Source organism: Macaca mulatta, chromosome 2 (assembly GCF_049350105.2).
Source record: "Macaca mulatta isolate MMU2019108-1 chromosome 2, T2T-MMU8v2.0, whole genome shotgun sequence".
Classification (NCBI taxonomy): domain Eukaryota; kingdom Metazoa; phylum Chordata; class Mammalia; order Primates; family Cercopithecidae; genus Macaca; species Macaca mulatta.
In genome coordinates, this window is record NC_133407.1 from 121067941 (window position 1) to 121087808 (window position 19868).

Here is a 19868-nt window from a genome sequence, read left to right on the forward strand (position 1 = left end):
GACAGAGCAAGACCCTGTCTAAAACAAAACAAAACAAAACAAAAATCTATATTGCCATATTGTTGTTCATGCCATGTTTGTTCCCTTGGGAAAAGAAAATAAAAACCTCAGTTTCTAAATTTATTTGTTTTCTAGAATGGGACTTAGCAGGTGGTCTTAGAAGAAACTACTTTGCAATAACTTATTTAACATTTTCAAACAAGAAATATAAAAACTTGAACTCACTCCTTTTTTTTTGATTTCACTGGTCATCTGTCAAAAACAAACAAGATATAATTAAATCAAGGAGAACATTTTAAAATTAATTTAAATTGTTTAAAAATTAAATATATAGTTTTAAATATATTTATTATTCCTTTTAAAAACACCAGTTATATTGAGATTGTCTTAACTACAAATTAAAATGATCTAAGGATAAACTTTTTAAAGAGAAAACATAAACTTACAGTTTGAGGATAATCAGGTGGTGGTAATAGAGGTGTTCTTTTATCCAGTGTTCTGTCTAAATTTCTTTTGGCTCCATCAATTCTGAAATTTATAGTTAGAAATATGACTCTCTTGATAACATTATCGTAAGTTACTAAAACATTACAATTTTAGCATTTTTCCAACTATACTAAGAGATATTCAAGAGTTATCTTACTGTATTTTTTTATGAGAAACAAATCCCAATAGACATTATCAATGAGACCTTAATTTTTAAATAATGCATATATATGTAACAGGGTGAGAATAAAAATCAAAATCAAATTTTTTCAAGTATAACTTACTGACCATTTTTAAATTAATCCCAATGGATAGTGGGCTCTTATATGTATCTCTGTTCAAATGTCTGCCAGTCTGTCAGAGAAGCCTCCCTGTATCCCCTATGTTAAGTAGCACCTCCTTCGTTATCCATCCATTTTATCCTCATTTATCTTGCTTCAAAGCACTTACCATCATTTTTATACAATATTTTGTAAACTGTTTTATTCACTGTGGTTATCCTCAGTGCCTAGAACAGTACCTGGCACATAGTAGCTGCTCAAGAAACAGTTTACCTTCAAAACTGCTTATAGATTTTTTACATCCATAAGATATAATTTTCTCTTTAAATTAAGTTGTATAATCCTATTGTGTAATCCATTAATCTGTCAATAAATATTTACTGAATACCTATATTATGCAAATAACAATACTAGATCCTATTAAAATATAACAACAAATCTCAAGGACTGATGAACTGACTGAGAAGAAAAACAGTGCCATACAGGTACCCTGTGGTTCAGAGAGGGGACAAGTTCACTTTCATCTGTGAAGGCCACATACACATGTTACCATTAGCAATGAGCTTTAAATGAAAGAGAGGATTTCAGGTGGAGACATAGTTTTCCTGGGATCTAAAAAACAAAGACCCCAAGGAACAGGAAGGCAAGGAAAGGATCAAAGGAGGAAAAAGGAAGCAGGGGTCGTCCAATCCACCCAAAGGTGACAGTGTCAAGTGGAGATAAGTCTGGAGAAGTGGATTGAAATATCCAGCTAAAGGCCTCAAAAACAAGCTTTTTAATCCAATAGACAATGACGAGTAATCGAGAGGTTTTGAGCTTGGAAACATATTTAGGAAGACAAATCTAATAGTCTATAAGGCTAGATATACTAGAAGAGATGGCCAAAGAAAAAAGCATACAAGGGAATTTAAAAGAGAATTCAGAAAAGATTGGAGGGTGTCAAGTATGACAGGAATGAGGAAAAACAACAATTGAATGAGCAAAGGAGATACCATCAGATAGGTAAGAAGAGAACCAAAAGAAAAAAAAAGAAAAAAAAATCTGAAGGAAAGGGCATCCACTGGAGCCATAAAACCATAGATTGGTAGATGGCATAAAGAAGGACCATGTCTGTTTTGCTCACTGCTTTCGCCACACCACTTAAATAGTATCCATCAAGATGTAGGAGCTCAATAAGAATCTGTTGAATAAATGATCAGAATAGCATATCTGGAAATGATCTTGCATATCTAGTTTAGTACCTTACCTAATAGATGATTCCTCTCAGCAATATCAAGCTGTACCCTTGGGACTCCAGGGGCACAGCTTGAGAGAACCATGAGAGTACTGTGAGATGGGCGGGGATGTTGGAAGAGAGGTGGCAGTCATGACTTTATTTTTTAAATTTTTGTGGGTACATAGTAGGTATATGCATTTATGGGTTACATGAGATGTTTTGATACAACCATGCTATGCATAATAATAATATCAAGGTAAATAGGGTATCCATCGCCTCAAGCATTTATCCTTTGTGTTTCAAACAATTCAATTATACTCTTTTAGTTATTTTAAAATATACAATTAAATTATTTTTTATTATAGTTACCCTGTCATGCTAGCAAATACTATGTCTCTTTTTTTTTGAGACAAGAGTCTCGCTCTGTCCCTCAGGCTGGAGTGCAGTGGCATGATCTCGACTCACCAAAACCTCTGCCACCCAGTTCAAGTGATTCTCCTGCCTCAGCCTCCCAAGTAGCTGGGATTATAGGCTCAGGCTACTAGGCCCGGCTAATTTTTTGTATTTTTAGTAGAGATGGGGTTTCATCATGTTGGCCAGGCTGGTCTCAAACTCCTGACCTCAAGTGATCCACCTGTCTCGGTCTCCCAAAGTGCTGGGATTACAGGCGTGAGCCGCTGTGCCCCGCCCTTTTTCTCTTTTTGTACCCATTAACCATCCCCAATTCCCTCCCCTCATCTCCCCGACTACCCTTCACAGTCTCTGGTAACCATCCTTCTATAATCTATCTCCATGAATTCAAAGAGTTTAATTTTTAGCACCCACAGATAAGTGAATGAGTTTAATTTTCAGTGCCCACAGATAAGTGAAAGCATGCAATGTTTGTCTTTCTGTGCCTGCCTTATTTCACTTAACATAATGACCACCCATGTTGTTGCAAATGATAGGTTCTCATTCTTTTTTATGGCTGAATGGCACTCCATTATGTGTATGTACCACATTTTCTTTATCCATTCATCTGGGTTCTTTGTTTTTGTTTTGTTTTCTTTTTTAAAGCAAGTTTATTAGAGAAGTAAAGAAACAAAAGAATGGCTACTCCATAGACAGAGCAGCCCATTCATCTGTTTATGGACACTTAGGTTGTTTCCAAATCATTTTTTTGTTTGTTTCTTGTTTGTTTTTGTTTTTTGAGACGGAGTCTGGCTCTGTCGCCAGGCTGGAGCGTGGTGGCGTGATCTCAGCTCACTGCAACCTCCGACTCCCTGGTTCAAGCTATTCTGCCTCAGCTTCCCAAGTAGCTGGGACTACAGGTGCGTGCCACCACGCCCAGCTAATTTTTGTATTTTTAATAGAGATGGGGTTTCACCATGCTGGCCAGTATGGTCTCAATTTTCTGATCTCGTGATCCACCCGCCTCGACCTCCCAGAGTTTTTTTTTTTTTTTGAGACAGAGTCTCGCTCTGTCACCCAGGTTGGGGTGCGGGTAGCACGATCTCAGCTCGCTGCAACGTCTGCCTCCCAGGTTCAAGTGATTCTCCTGCCTCAGCCTCCTGAGTAGCTGGGATTACAGGCACCCACTACCACGCCCAGCTAATTTTTGTATTTTTAGTAGAGACAGGGTTTCACCATGTTGGCCAGGCTGGTCTCGAACTCCTGACCTCAGGAGATCCACCCCTGTTTGCTATTTTCATGTCTTCTTTTAAGAAATGTCCCATTTAGATCTTTTGCCTATTTTTAAATCGGATTATTAGATTTTTTTTCCTACAGAATTTGTATTAGGCCATTCTTGCATTGCTATAAATAACTAAGACAGGTGTGGTGACTCATGCCTGTAATTCCAGTCCTTTGGGAGGCCATGGCAGGAGGATTGTTTGAGCCCAAGGGTTTGAAACTAGACTGGGCAACTTAGTGAGACTTTGTTTCCAAAAACAAAAAAAGAAAAAGGAAATTTTAAAAAAAGAGCAATACTTGAGACTGGGTAATTTATAAAGAAAAGAGGTTTAATTGGCTCCTGGTTCTGCAGGCTGCACAGGAAGCATAGCAGCATCTGCTGTTAGGGAGGCCTCAGGAAGCTTATAATCATGGTAGAAGGTGAAGGAAGAGCAGGCATGTCACATGGTGAAAGCAGAAGCAAGAGCAGGGATGGGAGGCACACTTTGAAGCAACCAGATCTCACGAGAACTCACTATCGTGAGGACAGCATCAAGGGGATGGTGCTTAACCATTTATGAGAAATCTACCCCCATGATCCAATCACCTCCCACCAGGCCCCACCTCCAAAACTGAGGAATACAATTCAACATGAGATTTCAGTGGAGTCACACATCCAAACTTATTAGAGTTGTTAGAGCTCTTTATATATTATGGTTATTAATCCCTTGTCAGATGGGTAGTTTGCAAATATTTTTTCCCATTCTATGGGTTGTCTCATCACGTTGTTATTACCTTTGCTATGAGGAAGCTTTTTAACTTGATATGATCCCATTTGTCTATTTTTGCTTTTGTTGCCTATATTCATGGGGTATTACTCAAGAAATCTTTGCCCACTCCAATATTCTGGAGAGTTTCACCCAGTTGTTTTCTTGTAGTAGTTTCATAGCCTTAGATTTAGGTCTTTTTTTTCTCTTTTGAGACAGTGTTTCAATCTTGTTGCCCAGGCTGGAGTGCAATAGCATGATCTTGGCTCACCACAACCTGCGCCTCCTGGGTTCAAGCAATTCTTCTACCTCAGACTCTTGAGTAGCTGGGATTACAGGCATGCACCACCATGCCCAGTTAATTTTGTATTTTTAGTAGAAACAGGGTTTCTCCATGTTGGTCAGGCTGGTCTCGAACTCCCGACCTCAGGTGATCCACGCACCTTGGCCTCTCAAAATGCTGGGATTACAGGCGTGAGCCAGTGCACCCGGCCTAGGATTGTTTCGTCTATATCTGTGAAGAATGTCATTGGTATTTTGATAGAGATTGCATTGAATCTGTAGATATTTGGGGGGTAGTAAAGACACTTTAACAATATTAATTCTGTTGGGCTGGTCACGGTGTGCTCCCAAAGTGCTGGGATTATAGGAGTGAGCCACCATGCCTGGCCTGGGTCTTGTTTTTTTATCCATTCAGCCATTCTGTGTCTTTTAATTGGAAAGTTTAGGCCATTTACATTCAGTGTAATGGCAGGACTTACTCCTGCCATTTTGTTATTTGTTTTCTGGTTTTGTGATCTTCTCTTCCTTCTTTCCTTCCTTCCTGTCTTCCTTTATTGAAGGTGATTTTCTCTGGTGGTATGATATAATTTCTTGCTTTTTATTTTTTGTGTATCCATTGTGAGGTTACCATGAGGTTTGCAAATACTAAAACCCATTATGTTATGCTGATAACAACTTAATATTGCTTGGATAACAAACAAATAAGCAAAAAGAAGAAAAGTAATAAAAACTTTTTTTTTTTTTCTAGACAGGGTCTCATTCTGACACCCGAGCTGGAGTACAGTGGTATGATCTTGGCTCATTGTAACCTCTGCCTCCTGGGCTCAAGCAATCCTCCTTCCTCAGCCTCCTGAGTAACTGGAACTACAGGCATGCACCACCATGCCCAGCTAACTTTTTGTATTTTTTGTAGAGATAGGGTTTCTCTATGTTGCCTAGGCTGGTCTCCAACTGCTGGACTCAAGTGATCCACCTGCCTCAGCACCCGAAAGTGCTGGAATTACAGGCATGAGTCACCATGCCCAGCCAGTAATAAAAACTCTACACAGCTTGATTTCATCACCCTGCTTTTTAACTTTTTGTTGTTTCTATTTATATCTTATGATACTTTCTATGTCTTTTTTTTTTCTTGTTACAGAACAATAAACACCTTTATTACATAAGCAAAGAAAGGATGAGGATTTATTTGCCTTTCTGGGCCTTGATTTTCCAAAGATAAAACTCCAACTCCCAGGCCTCTAGCACATAGCCATCTGCTGGGCCCCACTGTTCTGGCCTTGATGTGATGCACGCAAGACGCTTGCCCTGCTGGAACTGTTCCTCCAGAAGACTGCTGATTTTGGCATTCTTTTTATTTTCATCATATTTTTCTTCTAAATTTTTTTAGATTGTTTTTTATTGAAAATCTCTTCCTCCTCAGGAGTCAGCTCGGCCCCCTTCTTGCTGCCCAGGGACAATGCACACTGGGACTTGCACCACTGTCAGTAGAGTGTGCTGTCACTGAGCATGATGCAGTTCTTCAACAGCATCTTGGTATGGACCATTTTGTTATTGGACACACTGTAGACAACATTGATAATCCTTGTTTTGTATCTACAACACTCTGAGCCCTAGGAGAAATTCCCTACATCCAGCCTCAAGGTATGGTATTTCTTGTTACGTCCCTGCACACGGACTGTGTGGACGCAGCGGGGGCCAATCTTGTTGTTGGCAGCGGGGCACTCCAGATAATACTTCCACTTCTTGTGGGAGGGCTTACTCTTGCCCCTGTCTTGCAGCACTTATGCCAGATGTCCTGAGAGAAGCCCATTGCTTGGCACCTGTACTGTCTATGTCTTGGAAAATTGTTATAGTTATTATTTTGATTGGTTCATCTTTTAGTCTTTCTACTTAAAGAGTAGTTTACATACCACAGTTAGTGTTATATTCTGTGTTTTTTCTCTGTACTTAATATTACCAGTGAGTTTTGTACTTTCAGATGATTTCTTACTGCTCATTAATATCCTTTTCTTTCTGATTGAAGTACTTTCTTCAGCATTTCTTGTAAGACAGGTCTGATGTTGATGAAATCCTTTAGCTTTTGTTTGTCTAGGAAAGTCTTTATTTCTCTTTCATGTTTAAAGCATATTTTTTCCAGATGCAGTAATCTAAGGTTCCTTCAGTACTTTAAATATCTCATTCCACTTTCTCTTGGCTTGTAAGGTTTCCACAGAAGTCTGCTGCCAGACATACTGGAGTTCCATTGTATGTTGTTTCTCCTGCTGCTTTTAGGATCCTTTCTTTCTCTTTGAGCTTTGGGAGTTTGATTATTAAATGCCTTGAGGGACCAGGTATGGTGGCTCATGTCTGTAATCCCAGCACTTTAGGAGGCTGAGGGAGGTGGATAACTTGAGGTTAGGAGTTCGAGACCAACCTGGCCAACATGGCAAAACCCCAACTCTACTAAAAATACAAAAAAATTAGCAGGGTGTGGTGGCATGTGCCTGTAATCCCAGCTACTCAGGAGGCTGGGGCAGAAGAATCACTTGAACCCAGGAGGCAGAGGTTGCAGTGAGCTGAGATCGCACCACTGTACTCTAGCCTGGGTGACAGAGCAAGACTCCACTCCATCTCAAAAAAAAAAAAAAAAATTCTTCTTTGGGTTAAATGTTAAATCTGCTTGATGTTTGATAACATTCTTGTACTCGAATGTCAATTATCTTTTTCGAAGTTTGGGAAGTTTTCGGATACTCTCTCTTTGAATAAACCTTCTATCCTGTCTCTTTCTCTACCTCCTCTTTAAGGCCAATTACTCTTAGATTTGCCCTTTGGAGGCTATTTTCTAGATCTTGTAGGCATGTTTCATTCTTCTTTATTCTTTTTTTTTTGTCTCCTCTGTGTATTTTCAAATAGCCTGTCTTCAAGTTCACTAATTCTTTCTGCTTGATCAATTCTGTCATTAAAACTGCTATTAAAAGAACGCTGATCCATTCTTCAGTATTTCAATTGCATTTTTCAACTCCAGAATTTCTGCTTGATTTTTAATTATTTCAATCTCCTTAAGTTTATCTGATATAGTTTGAAATTCTTTCTCTGTGTTATCTCGAATTTCTTTGAGTCTCCACAAAACTGCTATTTTGAATTATCTGTCTGAAAGGTGACATATCTTTGTTTCTCCAGGATTAGTTCCTAGTGCCTTATTTAGTTTGGTGAGGTCATGTTTTTCTGGATGGCGTTGATGCTTGTAGAAGTTCCTCAGTGTCTGGGCACTGAAGAGTTAGGTACTTACTGTAGTCTTCGCAGTCTGGGCTTATTTGTATCTGTCCTTCTTAGGAAGGCTTTCCAGGTATTTGAAGGGACTTGGGTGTTGTGATCTAAGCCATCTCTGCATTAGGCTTAGATCACAACACCCAAGTCCCTTGGTGTTACTACCCCAAGCCCAGTAACATCGTGGTTCTTGCAGACTCATAGAAGTATCACTTTGTGGTCATGGATAAGATCCAGAAGTATTCTCTGGATTACCAGGCAGAAACTCTTGTTTTTTTCCCCTTACTCTCTCCCAAACATTCACAGCCTCTCTCTGTGTGCTGGGCTGCCTGGAGCTGGAGGTGGGATGACACAAGCACTACTATGGCCACCACCACTCAACCGTGCTGGGTCAGATCTGAAGCCAGCATAGCACTGGGTCTTGCCCAAGACCCACTGTATCCACTACCTGGCTACCACCTATGTTCACTCAAAGCCGTAGGTCTCTACAATCTGCAGGTGGTGAAGCAAGACAGGCTTCTGTCCCTCCCTTTCAGGTGGTGAGTTCCGCAAACCCCAGGTGGGTCCAGAGATCCCAACTGGGAGCTACGGACTAGAGTCAAAAACCTTAGAAATCTACCTGGTGTCTTATTATACTGCCGCTGGGCTAGCACTTGAACCGTGAGACTCAGTTCTTCCCACTTTTCCCCCGCCTTTCCACAGGCAGAGGAACCTCACCCCATGGCCACCAACACCACAGGCCCATAGGGATCCCTGCCAGGCTACTCCCAATGCTCACTTAAGGCCCAAGCGCTCTTCAGTCAGTTTGTGGTGAATGCTGCCTGGCCTGGGACTCACCCTTCAGGGCAGTGGGCTCCCCTCTGGCCCAGGGCAGGTCCAGAAATGCCACAAGAGCCAAGGCCTAGAATCAGGGACCCCAAGAGCCCACTTGGTGCTCTACCCCACTGTGCCCTACCTGGTACCTAAGATGCAAGACAAATTTCCCTTTACTTTTTCCTCTGCTTTTTTCAAGCAGATGGCGTCTCTCACCATAGCCAACACAGCTGTGAATGTGCTTGGCCTTACCTGGATAATTTCAGACAAGCCAGCTTGTCTCAGAGTCTCACTCAAGGCCCACAGTGTACTGCCTGAGTATTGCTGATGGTTATTCAAGGCCCAAGGGTTCTTTAGTCAGTTAATGATGGGTCCTGCTATGACTGTGTCTTTCCCTTCAAGGCAGCAGTTTCCCTTCTGGCCAACGATGTGCCAATAAATGCAATCCAGAAGCTAGGGCCCAGAATGGGGACCTCATGACTCTGCAGGTGCCCTATCCTACCATGACTGAGCTGGTATCCCAGATGCAAGACAAAATTCTCTTTGCTCTTCCCTCTCCTCTCTTCATACAGAAGAAGGGTCTCTTTTGGAGCTGCAAACTGTGCAGCCTGGGGTTGGGGTTAGGACAGGAGTGGCACAAGTACTCCCTTAACGGCACCTGCTGGTGTCTCAGTAGGTCATGTGCCCCTGCAGTCCACTGGATATGAGCTCAGCTCAGCACTAGAACTCACCTAGGAGTTGCAGTCCTTGTGGCCTAGACTGCCTTTCAAGTTTATTTAGGGCACTTTAGCACTCCATGATGAGGCTTGCCAGAGCTCAAGTTTTGACAACTGAGATGTGCAATTCTCCTCTGCCTGGGGCTGGCCTATATGCTCCCTCTGTGGCCAGGTATCAGCTGAGTTCAGCTCAGTTTTGCTTTCCACTGTGTCAGGGCAGCATTGAGTTCAATGCAAAGTCTCACGATCACTGCACTCTCCCTCCCCAAGTGCACAGATTCTCTCTCCGTGCCACACAGCCACTGCTGGGATGGGAGGTGATTGGTGTCAGCAATTCAAGACGGTCTTTCCCGCCCACTTCAGTGCCCCTTTCAGTAATATGAAGTTAAAACAAGGTATTGTGAGTGCTTATCTGATTTTTGGTTCTTACAAAGGTGTTTTATTGTACATAGACAGTTGTTAAATTTTGTGTCTGTTGGGGGGTATGTTCAGTGGAGCCTTCTGTTACACCATCTTGCTCTGTTCCCCCACCCCACTACCATGATCACTTTCTGAGGCAACCCAATTTATTGTTAGCAAACTCTTTTTTTTTTTTTTTGAGACAGAGTCTGGCTCAGTTGCCTGACTGAAGCGCAGTGCTGTGATCTCTAATCACTGCAGCCTCTGCCTCCCAGGTTCCAGTGATTCTCCTGCCTCAGCCTCCGAAGTAGCTGAGATTATAGGCATATGCCACCATGCCTGGCTAATTTCTGTGTTTTTAGTAGAGACGGGGTTTCACCATATTGGATAGTCTGGTCTCGAACTCCTGACCTCTGATGATCCACCCGCCTTGGCCTCCCAAAGTGCTGGGATTACAGGCATAAGCCACTATGCCTGGCCAGCTAGCTCATATTCTTAGAAACAAATTTCTTATATTGAGCTGTATCTTTGTAACTTCTAGTGTCTGAAGCTATACAGAAAAAGTCATATTCTTTGTCCATGTTTACTTATCTGGTTCCTTTAATTATTCCTGTCAATGAATTACTGCTTATTATGAGTTTACTATGTTTTAGGCATAGGCTTAAGATGTTTATATGCATTTAATTCTCACAACATTCCTAAAACATACACACTATTTATATCTCCATATTACAGATAGGAACATGAAGATAAATTACATAACTTGCCAAATTCACATGGCTAATAAGCTGCAGAGATGGTATATGAACTCAGGCCTGATTGATGGCAGAGGCTATACTCTAATTAAGTGAATCAGCTTCCTTCAAATTTCCTCACTCTCCTCTTGCGATGGTTTAAATGTGTCCTCCAAAAGTTCACGTGTTGGAAACTTAATGCCTCTGTCCTCATGAATGAATTAATGGATTAATGAGGGCTGTGCCCTCATGATTGGATCAATGTCACTATCAAAGGTGTGGGCTTATTATCATTGGAATGGCTTTGTTATAAAAGCAAGCTCTCTCTTGTCCTCTCACCATGTGATGCTTTCCACCATGTTATCACTCAGCAAGAAGGCCCTTACAAGATGTCAGCACTATGCTCTTGAACTTCCCAATCTCTAGAACTGTGAACTAAATAAACCTCTATTCTTTTTTTTTTTTTTTTTTTTTTCTTTTTGAGACAGAGTTTTGCTCTTGTTGCCCAGGCTGGAGTGCAACGGTATGATCTCGGCTCACTGCAACCTCCACCTCCTGGGTTCAAGTGATTCTCCTGCCTCAGCCTCTCAACTAGCTAGGATTACAGGCATGTGCCACTACACCCAGCTAATTTTGTATTTTTAGTAGAGATGGGGTTTCTCCATGTTGGTCAGGCTTGTCTTGAACTCCCGACCTCAGGTGATCCTCCTGCCTCAGCCTCCCAAAGTGCTGGGATTACAGGCATGAGCCAACACACCCAGACATTTTTTTTTTTTTTTTTTCTTTGAGACAGAGTCTAGCTCTATCACCCAGCTGGAATGCAGTGGCTCAATCTCAGCTCACTGTAACCTCTGCCTCCCGGGTTCAAGCGATTCTCCTGCCTCAACCACCTGAGTCGCTGGGATTACAGGTGCCTGCCATCATGCCTGGCTAATTTTTGTTTTAGTAGAGATGGGTTTTCACTGTGTTGGCCAGGCTGGTTTTGAACTCCTGACCTCATGATCCGCCCGCCTTGGCCTCCCAAAGTGCTGGGATTACAAGTATGAGCCACCACACCTGGCCTAAACCTCTATTCTTTATAAATTATCCAGTCTGTAGTATTCAGTTATAGTAATAAAAAATAGACTAGGATACCTCTGCAGCTATTCTGGTTTATCAATGTCCCTCCTTTTATTTTATGTGGAACACCTCACAAATTTGTATGTCATCCTTGCGCAGACACCTTATGAATCTTCTCTGTATTGTTCCAATTTTTGTGCATGTGCTGCCAAAGTGAACACTCAAAGTCCCTTTTAAAGTGTGACCCCAGAATTCCATATGTTTGACCAGTACAGAGTGAAAATTTTCTCTCCCATTTCCTATACATGCTACATTTATTAAAGTATCCTAAAACTGAATTCGCCTTTTTGAGCAGCCTCATTTCCCTGTTGAATCTTACTAAACCTGTACTAAACTAAAACTCCTAAGACTTTCTCACATGATGTGGGGAAAAGAGAGATCAGCCTGTTACTGTGTCTATATAGAAAGAAGTAGACATAAGAGACTCCATTTTGTTCTGTATCTGAGATGCTGTTAATCTGTGACCCTACCCCCAACCTTGTCCTTGCAAGAGACATGTGCTGTGGTGACTCAAGGTTTAATGGATTTTGGGCTGTGCAGGATGTGTCTTTGTTAAACAAATTCCTGAAGGCAGCTTGCTGGTTAAAAAACCTGCCTGTCCCTGGGCAATGGAATATCTCCGTGTGAGACCCGATTGTATGCTCTGTTTACTGAGATAGGAGAAAACCGCCTTACGGCATAAGGTGGGACTTGCTGGCGGGACTTGGTGGAGCAATGCTGCTAAAAGGTTTATGGAGATGTTTGCATATGCATATCAAGGCACAGCATTTTCCTTTGAACTTATTCATGTCACAGAGATCTTTATCCATATGACTTACTGCTAATTTTCTCCCTTCAATGATCCTATTGTCCTGCCACTCCCTTATCTTTAAGATGGTAAAGATAATTATCAATAAATACTAAGGGAACTCAGAGACCGGTGCCGGCGTGGGTCCTCCGTAAGCTGAGCGCTGGTCCCCTGGGCCCACTTTTTCTTTCTCTATACTTTGTCTCTGTGTCTCATTTCTTTTCTCAAGTCTCTCATTCCACCTAACGAGAAACGCCCACAGGTGTGGAGGGGCAGGCCACACCGTCAACATGAAGTAGAAAATGTGCCTGGATATCCTCCTCCTTTCTTTGTTAATCTTCAAGACCTTGGCCAGGCTTCCCTTCATCCATCATTTCTCCCTAAAGAGTCTAGCTCTCAGTGATTGCTGCCTTCAAGGAATTTACCTTATACTTTGGTATGCTAGTTGGCACTAGTCATAGTTAGCCTTGCACTGTAATTATCCCAACATAAATATGCCTGACTTCCTGTTCTTTATATATAAATGCCACCCTTTAACATAGCAACAATTTCTGGAGTGTGTTTTCTCCTACTGGCTATAAATAAAAAGAGCTGGGAAGAACATACAAGTGAGCATTTTCACTCCCTGACTATTTTTGATTTGTATATTAGCAATTACAAACAGGCTGGGCACAGTGGCTCCCAGCACTTTGGGAAGCTAAGGCAGGTAGATCGCTTAAGTTCAAGACCAGCCTGGGCAACAAGGTGAGACCTCGTCTCTACAAAAAACACAAAAATTAGCCAGGTGTGGTGGCGCACACTTGTAAACCCAGCTACTCAGGAGGCTGAGGTGGGAGGACTGCTTGAGCCAGGAAGGCAGAGGTTGCAGTAAACAGAGATCCCACCACTGCACTCCAGCCTGGGCAGAAGAGTGAGACCTTGTCTCAGAAAAAAAAGGAGCGGGGGCGGTGGCAAAAGCATGAACAATCATAGCTAAACTAAAACAAAAACATTTTATGATAAAATCAAATAAATAAATAAAAACTTCATAATTTCAAATGACTGGGTGAGAAACCACATGCACTAAAGGAGAGAAACTGGCTTGAATCAAGAGGTGAGGTAGTAGCCAAGGAAGAAGGCAGGCTCCTTCTTGAGACTCTGGAAAGCTACAAAATGTTACTGGCTCAGCCAACCATTCCCAGGGACTGGTCCTAGTAGGGGGCCCACTTCTGCCCATGACTCTTTACATCCTACCTCACCCCAGGAACTCCTTCTATCCACAGACTTCATTCCACCTTTGAAATAGGGAAGTCTGTGCTCCTATCATCTAACAGGAGTAGATAGCAAGGGGATGGAGAATCCCAAAGTCCATGGTCATCCAGAAAGATATGTTTCCAGTTTTTTTTAAAAAACTTTAATTTTATCAGGTATTTTTTAAAAAATGGTTTCTGAAAGGTTTTTTTTTGTTGGTGGTTTTGTTTGTTTTTGTTTTGTTTTTTTGTTTGTATTTTTGTTTTTTAAGACAGAGTCTTGCTCTGTCGCCAGGCTGGAGTGCAGTGGCGCCATCTCGGCTCACTGCAACCTCCACCTCCCGGGTTCAAGTGATTCTCCTGCCTCAGCCTCCTGAGTAGCTAGGACTACAGGCACGCACCACCACGCCCAGCTAATTTTGTATTTTTAGTAGAGACAGTGTTTCACTATGTTGGCCAGGATGGTCTCAGTCTCCTGACTTTGTGATCCTCCCACCTTGGCCTCCCAAAGTGCTGGGATTACAGGCCTGAGCCACCATGCCTGGCTGAAAGTTTTTGCATTAGACCTTTGGCCAGCTAAAAATGAGTTTGAAATCCAAGGAGAATAAACCAAATATACTTAAAGTTTTTGAAAGTAGCCAAAAGAAACACACACAAGATAAAGTTAGTTTTCAAAGAATGAGCTTATTAATAAGGAGAAGGAAAAAAAAGAAGTGCAATTCAGTAAGAGGTAAAGTTTAGCAAAGTGAGCGCTGACTGAAGTAACTTTTTTTTTCTTTTAAATGAACCTAACATTGTGAACATATCCAGGAAAAATAAAACAAAACCAATAATTCAAAATGCATTTTTCCCAAAGAAATGCATAGCAATTCTTATCTCAGTATTAATACAGCACTATGCTTCAGGTAATTTTGAGGCAGTATTTTTAAATTAAGCACCAAAATAAAAGTTGTACTACTTACAGATCTGTATAAAGCACAATAAGGCAAGGATCTTCCTTAAATATTCATTCATCCCCTCATTCATTCGTCAACAATAACATGCCAAACCCTGTGATTCGTGTTGAGATCCCTCTCCTTAAGCATGCCAAAGTGGAGAAGACAACAAAGAAAATAAAAGTACATTGTGTTACAACATACTCTGTGCTTATGACATCCTGCTCTTCTGCTTTTCCTCTTATCAGTCATACTTACACTACCTGCTGGTTGACTTTTCTCCACACATCTAACCTTTCGCCCTAGGCCTTTTGCCTTCCTTAGCTCACTTGCTCACTTGTGCTCTCCCCTGTGTTCTCTCTTGCCTAGCTCTCGCTCTTGCTCTCTCTGTGATTCCAACAATTCCCTATAGCTTTAAAAATCATCTACATGCTGGTGACTCCCAAATTTTTACATCTCCAGCCTAGTCTTCTCTTATATATCCAACTGCTATTAATGTATTTCCCTTTAAATGTTACACAGGCACTTAAGCTCCAAAAGAGAATTACTGCTTTTTACCTCCACCTCTTGGACTTCCTCAATTCTCTATAAATGGCACTACTATCCACCTAGCTACCAAAGCTAACCCAACAGCAAATCCTACTGATTCTGCCTCTGACACACATCTCTTCTAAACCTACTTTCATCCTCCACTGTCTCCAGCCTTATCCAAACCACCATAAGTTCTCAACCATGCTACTGTAGTGGCATCCTGCCTGGTCTCTTTGTGTCCCCCTATTCCTGCTCTCTTCCCCTCCACCTCAGTCTATTCTTAATAGCAGGAGTGATATCTTTTAAACGTAAATCAGGTTCCATGTCACTTCTTTGATTGAAACATTTTAGTAGCTTCCACTGGACTTAAAAATAAAATCTGAATTCCTTGTCATGGCCAACAAGGCCCTACACTATCTGCTCCCACCTCCCTCTCCATCTTCATCTGATACTACCTTTCCCCAGGCTCATGATACTCTAGAGATGTTGGCCTTTGTCAGTTCCTAGAATGTACTGAAAGCATTCATATTTCAGGGATTTCATGCTTGCTATCCCCTTTGCTAGAGAGCTTTTCTCACGTTTACTTAGATTACAGTCTTCTCATTCTCTGGATCTCTACTTACATATTACCTCCACAGGCCTTTCCTGCTCCTGGGAAGATCTTCTCTCTATCCCACTGTCTTATTTCCTTTTTTTTTTTTTTTTTTTAGATGGAGTCTTGCTCTGTCACCCATGCTGGAGTGCAGTGCATGATCTTGGCTCACTGCAAGCTCCGCCTCCCAAGTTCAAGTGGTTCTCCTGCCTCGGCCTCCCGAGTAGCTGGGACTACAGGTGCCGGCCACCACACCCGGCTAATTTTTTGTATTTTTTTTTTTTTTTTTTTTTTTTTTGAGACGGAGTCTCGCTCTGTCGCCCAGGCTGGAGTGCAGTGGCCGGATCTCAGCTCACTGCAAGCTCCGCCTCCCGGGTTTACGCCATTCTCCTGCCTCAGCCTCCCGAGTAGCTGGGACTACAGGCGCCCGCCACCTCGCCCGGCTAGTTTTTTTTGTATTTTTAGTAGAGACGGGGTTTCACCATGTTAGCCAGGATGGTCTCGATCTCCTGACCTTGTGATCCGCCCGTCTCGGCCTCCCAAAGTGCTGGGATTACAGGCTTGAGCCACCGCGCCCGGCCCAAGTTTTTGTATTTTTTTTTAGTAGAGACGGGGCTTCACCGTGTTAGCCAGGATGGTCTTGATCTCCTGACCTTGTGATCTGCCCACCTCAGCCTCCCAAAGTGCTGGGATTACAGGTGTGAGCCACCGCGCCCGGCCCCACTGCCTTATTTCTTCATAGCATCTATCATCATCTAAAAGGTTAACATGCCCTTTTTGTTTTTTACATGTTTACTACCTGTTTCCTCTCACTAGCATACAAACGACTTAAAGACACAATCCTTTCTATTGTGTTTTCTTTTTTTTTTCTTTTTTTTTTTCTTTTTGAGATGGAGTCTCACTCTGTCGCCAGGCTGGAGTGCAATGGCTTGATCTCAGTTCACTGTAACCTCCACCTCCCCAGTTCAAGCTATTCTCATGTCTCAGCCTCCCAAGTAGCTGGGATTACAGGTGCCCGCCACCACGCCTGGCTAATTTTTGTATTTTTAGTAGAGACAGCGTTTCGCCATATTGGTCAGATTGGCTTCGTACTCCTGACCTCAGGTGATTGACCCACCTCGGCCTCCCAAAGTGCTGGGATTACAGGCGTGAGCCACCATCTGTTGTGTTTTCTATGGTCTCCTCAGTAACAAGCATCTATGTAACAGCAGATACTTACTATCTGCTAAATAAACTGATGTGAGAGAAATGCGTACATGAAAGGGATTAGGAGAAGGCTTTCTAGAGGAGGTGATCCATAAACTAAACCTGGAAGAACTAGGATAAGTATTCAGGCAGACAGTGCAGTGAGGGAAATTGCAAAGCACATCTCTAAACTGTATACAGTTTATTTGTGTATAAACTGTAATACAGTATATTTGTATATTTTTGAAATACAGTATATTTGTGAAACTGCAAGTAGTTCAACATGATAATGCAAGATAATGAAAAGTTATGGAGTAAAAACAATCCAGGCCTGATGCAGTGGCTCATGCCTGTAATTCCAGCACTTTGGGAGGCCAAGGCAGATGGATCACTTAAGCCCAGGAATTTGAGACCAGACTGGGCAACACGGCGAAATTCTGTGTCTTCAAAAAATACAAAAAATTAGCCAGGTGTGGTGGTGCATGCCTGTAGTCCCAGCCACTTGAGAGGCTAAGATGGGAGGAGCACGAGAGTCCAGGAGGTGAAGGCTCCAGTGAGCAGAGATAGTGCCACTATACTCCAGCCTGGGTGACAGAGCAAGACCCTGTCTCAAAAGAAAAAAAAAAAAAAAAAAGGAACAATGTATAATTCCTAGAGAACTCCCTTCTCTACTCTAAATCTACTGAAACACTGAATAGAATCTTAGGAATGAAGGAGGACTTCATCTCTCTCTCTTTTTTATTTCTTTTTTCTTTTTTTTTGAGACAGAGTTTCGTTCTGTCACCCAGGCTGGAGTGCAGTGGTGCGATCTCAGCTCACTGCAACCTCCCCTTTCCAGGTTCAAGAGATTCTCCTGCCTCCACCTCCTGAGTAGCTGGGATTACAGGTACCTGCCACCACACCCAGCTAATTTTTTGTATTTTTGGTAGAGATGGGTTTCACCATGTTGGCCAGGCTGGTCTCGAACTCCTGACCTCAGGCAACCCATCCACCTCAGGCTCCCAAAGAGGTAGGATTACAGGTGTGAGCCACTGCACCTGGTCTCTCTTTTTAAGACTATTTTTGTTTGCTTGTTTGAGATAGGGTCTCATTCCATTGCTCATTGCTGGGAGTGCAATGATGCCATCACAGCTCACACACTACAGCTTTGACCTCCTAGGCTCAACCAATACTCCTGCCTCTGCCTCCCGAGTAGTTAGGACCACAGGCACACCCCACCACACCTGGCTAATTTTTTTTTTTTTTTTGGTAGAGATGAGGGTCTCACTACCTTGCTCAGACTCGTCTCAAATTCCTGGGCTCAAGCAGTCCTCCCACTGTGGCCTCCCAAAATGCTGAGATTACAGACATGTAATCTTTTTTTTTTTTTTTCTGTCTAAGGCTTGAATACGTAAGCATCCCCAATAGTACATGCACTGATATTAGTTTATATACCCTATAAATGTATATTTAAATATGAGTAAATTATTGCTGGACTAATACAAATGTAAAGTTAAAGAAGTTATGTGATTAATAGACCTGCTTAATTGTAAGGAAAGTAAAATTAGCAAAAATTAAAATTATTAAATTGGCAACGATACTTAGCTGCAAAAAATGTTTTTAAATGAGGCCAACCAAGAAAGGAAAGAGAATGTAGAAAGGGAAACAGAAATCCACCAGAGAGAAAATTCTCATTTTATAGTTTAAGTGTTGGCTTGGAATTTTGTAAATGAAATCCATGTATTTTTATTTATCCCTAGAAACCAGCAGAATCAGGTGTCTCAGAAATTCTCAGTAACTAGTTGAACTGAACCAACCTCATCACAGCCTTTGGCAGCAGGTACCTAAATTATCTTTAATTTCCACTAAATTGGGGGTTGGGGGTGAGTAGGATGTTGAACTATGTTTCCTTTTGTAGCAAAAAAAATTTCAAATATAAGTAGTTTCAAGATATTTTATTAACTCTTTGTTCAAATTGTAGAGGTTCAGTTATTTGATTTTACTTTCAGGGATCAGTATGGTTATAATAAATTGAGAGGAGGAATAGTGTGGTGCTTAAAGAATGTGAACTTTAGAACCAGACCAACCAGGTCCAAATCCCAGCTGTGCAACCTTAGGCAAGTTACTTAAATTCTCTATACCTCAGTTTACTCATGTAAAAAATGGAGCTAACAATAGTACCTACCTTATAGGACTGTTGTAAGAAGTATAGGCGATAAGAACAATGTCTGTCAGTGTACAGTGTATAATATTTGCTACCATTACAATTACTTTTCAATTGTTTTTCTAATTAACTTGAAAATAGTATTTTACCCATGAACAACCTCCACAGTTAAAACTTTTTATGAGAATATGAACACTAATCATTTTACTTGAATTCCAAGCAAGAATTATCTACTAATATGCTACTTACACTAACTGATTAATTTTCTGCTGTTGCTCCTTGGATCTTCTGTATTTTAGCAGCTTACTTTGTGTTGGTGTATCAACGCCTATGTTTTCTGGGAGATGGACAATGGGGGATAACTTCAAGTTCAGAGCTTCCTTTTCTGCTGCAATGGCAGCTTTGTTTGCATCTGACATCTTGATCTCCCAAAAATTAAAATACTCTGTACTCTGAGGAGAAAAAGTTCACAAAGCCATTATTATGTCAGCAAGCCTCGACATATTCATAACATATCTAACATATCAATACCAAAAATAAAATTCTAGACACTTTTGGATCTTCCTCCCAAGTATGGTATTAGTCTAAAGAATGACAGTTGAGGTAAGTTGGCAGGGATTCCTGTTAGAACTCTACAACCCACTTATGAAGCAATGAGCCAGTCAGTTCCCCTTCAGGGCTTGTTTCCTAATGGATGAAATTAAGGAATTGAATTAGATGCTCTGTAAATATCCCGACAGCTCTAACATTCTGGGTT

The 19868-nt window shown here is 41.7% G+C and overlaps 1 protein-coding gene, 1 non-coding gene and 1 pseudogene across 2 annotated transcripts in view; all 3 read right to left on the reverse strand.

Moving 5' to 3' along the window:
* DNAH12 (dynein axonemal heavy chain 12) overlaps positions 1-19868 on the reverse strand; it is a 251232-nt gene that overhangs the window by 215734 nt on the left and 15630 nt on the right. The window contains exons 4-6 of the mRNA XM_015130629.3: positions 19361-19563; positions 447-528; positions 226-252 (exon numbers count right to left, since the gene is read on the reverse strand). Of these exons, the coding sequence (XP_014986115.1) occupies positions 226-252; positions 447-528; positions 19361-19530 (279 nt within the window). The 5' untranslated portion in view covers positions 19531-19563. The remainder of the gene's footprint in view (positions 1-225; positions 253-446; positions 529-19360; positions 19564-19868) is intronic.
* On the reverse strand, positions 3635-7993 carry LOC144339255 (small ribosomal subunit protein eS8 pseudogene; annotated as a pseudogene).
* LOC114676519 (U6 spliceosomal RNA) lies at positions 11764-11870 on the reverse strand. Its single transcript, XR_003727587.1, has one exon. It is a non-coding gene; the product is annotated as a U6 spliceosomal RNA (small nuclear RNA).